This window comes from Epinephelus lanceolatus, chromosome 24 (assembly GCF_041903045.1).
Source record: "Epinephelus lanceolatus isolate andai-2023 chromosome 24, ASM4190304v1, whole genome shotgun sequence".
NCBI lineage: Eukaryota > Metazoa > Chordata > Actinopteri > Perciformes > Serranidae > Epinephelus > Epinephelus lanceolatus.
The window spans coordinates 7,756,200-7,764,944 of record NC_135757.1 but is presented as its reverse complement, the minus strand read 5'-3'; the positions used below and the strand labels follow the sequence as shown (position 1 = coordinate 7,764,944).

The window sequence follows — 8,745 nt, the reverse complement described above, 5'->3', positions numbered from 1 at the left end:
ATGTTTTTGGCCATAACTCAAGAATCCATATGCTAATTATGACAAAATTTCACACAAATGTCTTGGGTAAAAATGTTTGTGCATCCATGTTTATACAGACATGAATGTAAGTGCAGCTTTCCTGGTTTACAGAGACATACAACTGTGAGGTGGTAATTGTAATTGTAGTTCTTTTGAAATTTTAACAAAGTCTGAGATACTGTGTATTTTTATAATTTATATATAGCTTTTGGCCATTAATTCTAAGGTTTGAGGTCTCACATGTGCTTAACTTATTCATAATAAAACCACAGTAGAGGCAGCTGATATTGTCTTCAAAGGAAAAATTACTGCATACCACGAAAATAAAGTGACATAGGCAGAAAAGAGGCCTAAATACTATCCATACAAATACATTTCTGTGTCCGTGCTTTGGTGAAATAGTCTGATAATAAGAATACAAACATCTCCTTGTCTTAACTGTCTTCAAAAGGTACAACAATATTTAAAATCGATTTAATTTCCATTTTGTTTGAGGTGTATTCCGTTTCTATTCGTTACAAACTGTCCTCGGAACCTTTGCTCGTGAAGTTGTGACGGACATCATTATATAACGGACAACTTTCCTTTACCCAGGATCCTCTGCGTTAAGTCCGTCCTTCCGACTTCCGCCTCATCTACGAGCCGAAGTGAGTATTCTTTTCGGAAATTATATTTCTACAATCCATCACCATCCTGCGATATTAAAGACACAAATCACCGCGTACTTTTTCCAAATACATATATTAATGTTGTGTTGTCCGTTATATGAGAGTTTTGACGTGGATTAACTTATTTAAAGACATTTAAAAGCGATGGACGGTGTAGCATTGACTCCACCGGAGTGGCTCCATTGCCTGGCTGTCTGGTGTCACTTTACTTTAAGTTAGATAGAGTTTCAGTATTTTTAACGTAAAACACTGGCACTAGCTTACGTTAATTTAACGTAAGAGCTATTAATGTGCCTTTTAGCTAGCAGGTTAGCTTGCGTTAAAATAACAACACTGCAACACAGCATGCTAGCTTCATGCTAACGCTAGCTTTGCTGTGTCTAATAGGTGCCGGTGTTGTATCGAAATGTGTTCCCACGATTAATAGTGTTTCCCCCGTTAATGCGCCTCCATTAGAGGGCACGGGTTTTATCTAGTGCTGAGGTGTGTGTACCTATAATGCTGTTAAGTCAAATGCTCAAGCTGAAATGTGTGTATGTTGTTTGTAGATGGCCCCAACCAAGAAAGGAGAGAAAAAGAAGGGGCGTTCAGCCATCAACGAGGTGGTGACCAGAGAGTACACCATCAATGTGCACAAGCGCATCCATGGAGTGTGAGTACTGCAGAGATAAAAGCAAACACTTACTTGCTCAGACCAGATACGAACAAGTGGTTTTAATGAATGACATGATCAGTTCGGTGTTATTGATGGTGTCGTCTACTTGCAGGGGCTTCAAGAAGAGGGCCCCCCGCGCCATCAAGGAGATCCGCAAGTTTGCCGTGAAGGAGATGGGAACTCCTGATGTGCGCATTGACACTCGCCTCAACAAGGCAGTGTGGAGCAAGGGTGTCAGGTGAGATCATGCACCTGCTCTGACTGCTTTTTTACTTTGTGGTGTAGGGAAAGTGTAGCAACATATCTAAATGTGTGTTTTTTTTCTGACAGCCATTGGTTTAAATTCAGGCTATAGTGATGTATTTTCCATGTGTGCATTCATGTGAGCTTCAGGTGTATGTGTGCAGCAGCAGTGACTTCCACTAGCTTGAATTTCAGAAGTGTAATTGGCTTCTGTTAATGTCCACACCACACGGAGCTCCATGTGGTCTAAGAAATTCCATCCTCAAATTGTACATTATTTTTAAAAAAGGGACAATCTTTTGCGACAAAAAGATGACATGTAAATGTAGAGATTGTTCAGTTCTCCTGTCAGCTAGGGTTAGTTACTGATGGCAGTACTTTTAAGCACTGACTGAATTACGTAGCTATTACAAAGTACCGATTCTAGGTAAATCCATTGGTGCTGAATGTTGGTACCTGAGAGTGCATCTTCAGTGCTCCGAAACCTGGAAGCCAGCCAGAGCTAGAAAGCTGTCAGCATAGCATGGGTGCTGAATTTAACTACAGACATGTGGCAGAAGTGCCCAAAAGCCAGCAGCTCTGTGGAGCTTCGTTGGCTGGCTTCAGGGCACTTCCACCTCATGTCTAAACCTGGCGTTCTCACCCAGCTGCACTCTCAGGTACTAACATTTGGCATCATGGATTTAACGTGAATTTGTGCTTACTAGTACCGACGTCATTTGGTTGGTAACCTTAAAAGAACAGGTTTTGGTACTCAGTCCCTGTCAGCTCAGATGTGACATGGTTCATGACTTCAGTACAGATGTATAGAAAGAACATACGCTGAATGCTGTTAAATGAATATACAAGGTGCTGAAGATCAGTGACTTTTTTCTGATTCAGCAAGAAATGAGAGAAACACTGCATGATTTTGACATGTCAAACAGGCATTAAGCGAAGATGGTAACCTCTGTAACCTTGTGCAGGAACGTGCCGTACAGGATACGCGTGCGGCTGTCCAGGAAGCGTAACGAAGACGAGGACTCCCCCAACAAGCTGTACACCCTGGTCACATACGTTCCTGTCACTACATGCAAAGGTAAATACACTAACACGCTGTCAGACTGTCATCCATCAAGTGAAGCAACAAAGACGTTTCATTAACCTTTCTCCTCCTTTCTCCCAACAGGTCTGCAGACAGTCAATGTTGATGAAAACTAAAATCTGAGAGTCGAATAAAAGAGTTAAAGAAACCTGTTTTCTCTTGTCTTTATTTTGGTTTGTTCTCATCATATTTGGGGTGTTCGCACTTAAGAGTATCGTCAGTTACATGCCTTCTTGAACAATGATGGTCTTGGTATGAGGGACTGGTATAGTGAGGAAGAAGATCATCCCCACTGTCAAGCATGGAGGTGGGTCGTTGATGATGTGGGGCTGTTTTACTGCGGCAATCTTGATCGTGTACCTGGCGTTGTGGATTAGCAGAAATACCAGGCCATTTTAAAGAGGAACGTTTCGCCTTAAAAGTGCTTTAAAATGTTATTTATGAATTTTTTTTCCACTTTAACTGCAGTAAATCTTTTGAGCAAGTCAGTCCTGATCATAACTATTAAATTAACATGTATTTCCTCTAAAATTTTAACCCTTTAATGCAATTTTGGGAATGTTAACCCATATTTTTTTGGAATGACAACACAAAATATGAAATATTTTCCATATACTAAGTGCTAACTGGAATTTTTTGAGGGGGATTATTACACCATTGGATGCGTCAATAATTGACATTAACATTGATTTGAATGCATTATTATTATTTGAGCAATGTGAGTTTTTTTAAAAGAAATGCCACTGTTAACCCTTAATGCACACAATGCTCAGCTCCTAAAAAGTGCTTTAAAATATTATGATTTTTTTTTTCACTTTAACTGCATTAAATCTTTTGACCAAGTCAGTTCTGATCATAATTATAAATTAACATGTATTTCTTAAATAAATTTAACCCTTTGATGCCATTTTAGTTGCGTCACAAGTGGCTGTCAGCAGTGAAGGTGCACTACCACCATGCCGCCACTAGGGGAGCTACTCGCATCAGCAGTCGGATGTTGTGAAGAAGAGCAGGGACGCAGCAGCAGGCGGGACGCGATGGCATCGTCCGACAATTCCTCCGGAGTTTGTGCAGCTGTGAAGTTGCTCTAACTCACTACGAAGGTAAGAGGCGATGTTGCAGTGTTGCAGTGTTGCTGTGTTGCTTCTGAGATACGGAAGTAGCCTAGCAGGGAAAGACTAGCATGACGGAAGCTGTGTGAATCATGTCTGCTCCATGTCTGGGAGGGACAGGTGTGGCTAGCTAGTTGGCTAACTCACTGACCAGCTAGCTAGCTAAGATACAGTTAGCTACTATATTTGGAGGCGCTAACGGTTGTCGCGGATAGCTAGTCGTATGAAACAAGCAGTAGCTAGTGACGTTAGCATTTTGCTAACATTCGGTCAGTAGCTAATGAAGGATGGAGAGCTCCTCAGCTAACCCGTGTAACGTCAAACGGTTAGCATCACTATCAACACGTTAGTGAACGTTAAAGCTAACAGCTAGCTTGAATTGTGTGTGCAGGTGGGAGCGCCACTCAGTGTTTCCATGGCCGTCGGCTGATGTGCGAAGCGATGCGGCACCACTGGCTGCTCCTCGGGGCTTGCGGCTGGGTGCTGCTCATCCTCATGTTCGTCAGCAAGTTCATCAGCTTCAGAGCTGTAGATGGTAAGCTGCTGCGTCCTATATCGATCACCTATAGGGGTTAAAGTGATCAGCCCACTCTCGTGTGTTTGCAGACTATGGAGACAGGGCTGGGGGTCAGAGCTGGACTGTGCCAGGCACCAAGGTGGTGAAACCTCCTCCTGTTTCCAGCCCAGAAAAACCAGTCCTAAAGCCATCTGATCAGGTGATTAACACAGCTGATCACCAATCATATTCTTCCATTGATTAAATGTGAAGCAGTCTCATTAGTGTTGTGTGTCTCAGCCCTCAGCCGTACCCACAGCGACAGATTGGCAGTCGGTGGTCGAGAGGCGAGTCGAGTTGCTGTCATCCGTGTGCAAGAACAGCAGCCTCAGGAACCTGACGCACGTCTCCATCAGCAAGTTCGTGCTGGACCGCATCTTCGTCTGCGACAAGCACAAGATCTTGTTCTGCCAGACGCCTAAAGTGGGCAACACACAGTGGAAGAAGGTCCTCATCGTGCTCAATGGTGAGTACGAGTCGAAGGTAGTGATAGTATTTGTGTTTGTGTTGTCAGCTGATGATTTGTGTGATGACGACTCTCAGGAGCGTTCCCCACTGTGGAGGAGATCCCGGAGAACCTCGTTCACGACCATGAGAAGAACGGTCTGCCCCGTCTCTCGTCACTGACGCCACAGGAAATTACTCACAGGTTCGTTCAGAGCTAGTCGAACTCACCAGGTGTAGACTCAATTTGCGATTATGTTAAATGATATTTTCCCTTAAATGTTTCCCAACAGATTAAACTCTTACTTCAAGTTCTTCATCGTGAGAGATCCCTTCGAGCGCCTGATTTCCGCATTCAAGGACAAGTTTGTGAAGAACCCTCGCTTCGAGCCATGGTACAAGCATGACATCGCCCCGGCCATCATCCGCAAGTACCGCAAGAGCCACCGCGACAGCGAGCTCGCCGCCTCCGGCCTGCACTTTGAGGACTTTGTCCGTTATCTGGGCGACGTCGACGGCCGCCACCGCATGGACCGGCAGTTCGGCGAGCACATCATCCACTGGGTGACTTACGCGGAGCTGTGCGCGCCGTGTGAGATACACTACAGCGTGGTGGGCCACCACGAGACTCTGGAGCAGGACGCGCCGCACATCCTCAGAGCGGCAGGCATCGACCAGCTGGTGTCCTACCCGGCCATTCCTCCGGGCATCACCCGCTACAACAGGACCAAGGTGGAGCAGTACTTCTCAGGCATCAGCAGGCGGGACATCCGGCGTCTTTACGCACGTTACCAGGGTGACTTCCAGTTGTTTGGTTACCCGAGCCCAGACTTTCTACTGAACTAAAACAATTAACACTGACTAAAACATTTTCACACAAAGTCCTCTCAACATTTCGGTTTAGTGCGACAGAGGTGTGTCGTAGCTGGGCGTCCTCAAAGGCTGGAGTGCAGTAGGCGGCACGCTGTAATGTATTTTAGGAATAACTGACAGGTTGTGGTGATGTTTGCTGTGTTTCCAGGATGTGCACGTAATGAGATCGCCAAACTCCTCATTTTGTGTGGCTCAGAAGGGTCAATATGAAGATTAAATACAGGTACAGAAGATGTTCGCTATCGTCGATGTTCATGAATGAATAATCCTCACATGGCAAAGAGGTGTACGCTGTATCGCCAGGACTACAGGCCTGTAATGTAGCTGTTAAACTGCACTGTATGGTCCCAAGATTACACGGATTCATTCTGCCGAGGAAGGTTATGCTGTCATTTTGACATGTTGTCTTTTCTGTACTTCTTGCCATCATGCTAGACATAGGCGAAGACAGTGTGTATCAGGGACGCTAACATTTATGGACAAGTAGAATGAAGGAACTGATTGGATATTGATATTTGACATCGATGTTTTTAAGAGCTATGAATCAGCATTAACTTTTTATATTTTCCGTTATGCAAGACGCATTAATGTCTTCAGTAAATTACTCCTCAGATATCATGAAGCACTTTCACTGACTCAAAGGCCAGGCCATAGCCGTCGTTCTGGTTCCGCCTTTACTGAAACTGATGAAAGACATCAAACTCCGTTCATCCAGCTTGTCGACTGCACTGGCACTCCGAAGGAAACCGGCACTGGATTTTAAAGGCTCATTTTTCTATCAGAAATGTACTGTGTAAATGTTCTTAACATGACTTGCAGTTCGACATTTGTACTACATGTTGCTATTTATAATATAATTAACCTGACGCCAACGGTGTCTCACAGTTGTAAGACGGCGCTGCCTCCCTGCGACCACCTGGTGACGTTTTGAACAGGTGGTCATTATACGACACTAGTTAGTAATAAAGTTCCATGTGAATTAATGTGCCGATCGTTATTTTTAGCTGTTTTCTTCCCTAATTGTTGGTTATGTGTGAATGTATAAACAAATTGCTGTGAGATTTTTAATCTCACAGCAATTTAAGCCACCCAAAAAAAGCCCCACTGAAAATATTCAATATCAGTTCAAGTGTACGCTGTAGTGAGAGTATTTTCAACCCTTTACCTTAATATCAGACTGTGATTTCAAACTGGAAAATAGAGCCATTTCATCACTCTTTTCACAGCCAGACTCCATTGAGAAAAACAGTGATTTAAGATTACTAAAAAATAGGAGCTGCTGGTGTACCGCTGCCTCGATTGGTTAGTTTGTTTGTGTGTTTGTGCGACTTCAGCGTTCGACAAGGTTAATTCGGATTCACCAAAGTCGCACAATCACACAAACCACCTAATGATCATAGCAGCAGTCGACCAGCAGCTCCTGTGTTCAGTGAGCTAAAATTACTAGTTTTGTCAATGGGGTTTGGTGGCTTTGACGAGAGCATAGACAGGGAACTGAAGACATTATTTCACCTATGGAAGGAGGTAAAGCAGTGAAAATGTTCTCCATATATTATACACATACACTGATAGACTTTATTTCAGGTGGATAAAATGTTTTGTCGCTGGACCCCATCCACAGCAGTACATTGCTTAGCTTTTGTGACAGACTCCAGCCTGCTTCTACAAACTGGGGGTGTGTCAGCTGAAATCTACTGTATGTAATACACTGTCTATGGATAAGTACTCCATACAACCCCACTTCAAAAAATCTGAACAAACCCTTTAAACTTGTATATTGCTGCCATGAAAAAAAATATCCACAAGGTGGCAGTAAAGCATTTGTAATTTGACTGCTTAGTTAGGAAGCCACAAACCCAGGTGAACTCATGGACTAATATCTCCACACACACACACACACGGCTGTTGACATTTGAACCACAGGCATGAGGGCAAAACAATGACATCACAGCTATATGTCAGCAACAAACACCTGAAGACAGTGCAGGGCGGAGCTGTGCTCACATCATCAGTGTCATCTGTGCAAGCTTACCTTATGGCAGATGGATTTAAGTTGATTTACGGAGCTTAAGTGTTACTTAAGTGTCTTAAGTGTGACTCTGAATGCTCACAGTTAAGGCTTTGTGCCTGTGTGTATGTGTATCTCCCCACTGCTAGGCTACCGCTCTAATCCTGTCAGACTGGTTTTCCCTGACAGGACGTTTGAGTGTTGGTTTGACGTTTGTTTAACCAAAAGCTTTGTCTGTTTGAACGTTACATTGTGGGTTTTGTGATAAATAAGTGGGACACTGCAGCTGAATATTTCTCCTTTCAGTATCCCATACATCCCATGCACTGAGTTGCCATGATGGGAAACTGAGGCTGCAACTCAGGCAACTAACAGTTTCATATTATTAAAGGAGCAGTTCGTTTTTAAAGGGAGTTGGTATGGGATACGTATCCATAGGCAGTGTGTTACATACAGTAGGTGTCAGCCGTCACATCCCCAGTTGAAGCAGACAGGAAGCTAAACAATGTACCGCTGTGCATGGGGGCCAGCGACGAAAAAATGCTCTCGTCAAAGCCACCAGACTCCATTGACAAAACTAGTGATTTTAGCACGATGAACACAGGAGCTGCTGGTCTACTGCTGCTATGATTATTATGTAGTTTGTGTGATTGTGTGACTTCGGTGAATCCGATTTAACCCGTTTGAACGCTGAATTCACACATAAACAGAAACAAAACAACTAATCAAGGCAGCGGTAACCCAGCAGCTCCTGTTTTTTTAGCAATGTTAAATCAGTGTTTTTCTCAATGGAGTCTGGCTGTGAAGAGAGTGATATAACGGCTCTATTTTCCAGTTTGAAATCACAGTCTGACATTAAGGTAAAGCAGTGAAAATACTCAATATAGCGTACACTTGAAGTGATACGATTATTTTAGGTGGCTATGCAGTATATCACTGTATGAAGAAGGTATTAAAACCCTTAATCATAAAATCCAGTGTCATCCAGTGTTGATGAAATTAAGTGATTGCGCCGTGCTGCTCTGGGAGCCATTGCACTAACATACCCAGCATCACTCCTCAGATTGCTCACTTGCCACAC

General features: G+C 43.6%; 2 protein-coding genes across 2 annotated transcripts; both read left to right on the top strand.

Moving 5' to 3' along the window:
• Positions 1–576: 576 nt before the first annotated feature.
• rpl31 (ribosomal protein L31) lies at positions 577–2,819 on the top strand. Its single transcript, XM_033616188.1, has 5 exons — positions 577–668; positions 1,238–1,341; positions 1,457–1,582; positions 2,553–2,665; positions 2,756–2,819. The coding sequence occupies exons 2-5, from the start codon at positions 1,238–1,240 to the stop codon at positions 2,785–2,787; spliced, it is 375 nt and encodes a 124-aa protein (XP_033472079.1). The 5' UTR covers positions 577–668; the 3' UTR covers positions 2,788–2,819.
• An 825-nt stretch (positions 2,820–3,644) lies between these two features.
• On the top strand, positions 3,645–6,639 carry chst10 (carbohydrate sulfotransferase 10). Its single transcript, XM_033616187.2, has 6 exons — positions 3,645–3,774; positions 4,175–4,318; positions 4,390–4,499; positions 4,580–4,805; positions 4,883–4,988; positions 5,077–6,639. Exons 2-6 carry the CDS (start codon positions 4,213–4,215, stop codon positions 5,627–5,629), a joined length of 1,101 nt encoding a protein of 366 aa, XP_033472078.1. The 5' UTR covers positions 3,645–3,774; positions 4,175–4,212; the 3' UTR covers positions 5,630–6,639.
• The last annotated feature ends 2,106 nt before the right edge of the window (positions 6,640–8,745 follow it).

Bases quoted from the DNA above. Each gene is read 5' to 3' on its own strand.
- rpl31 (XM_033616188.1), top strand. From the start codon at position 1,238: ATGGCCCCAACCAAGAAAGGAGAGAAAAAGAAGGGGCGTTCAGCCATC. The intron at 1,342-1,456 runs GTGAGTACTGCA...GTCTACTTGCAG, and splicing joins CACAAGCGCATCCATGGAGT to GGGCTTCAAGAAGAGGGCCC. The intron at 2,666-2,755 runs GTAAATACACTA...TTCTCCCAACAG, and splicing joins TCCTGTCACTACATGCAAAG to GTCTGCAGACAGTCAATGTT.
- chst10 (XM_033616187.2), top strand. From the start codon at position 4,213: ATGTGCGAAGCGATGCGGCACCACTGGCTGCTCCTCGGGGCTTGCGGC. The intron at 4,319-4,389 runs GTAAGCTGCTGC...GTGTGTTTGCAG, and splicing joins CAGCTTCAGAGCTGTAGATG to ACTATGGAGACAGGGCTGGG. The intron at 4,989-5,076 runs GTTCGTTCAGAG...GTTTCCCAACAG, and splicing joins CCACAGGAAATTACTCACAG to ATTAAACTCTTACTTCAAGT.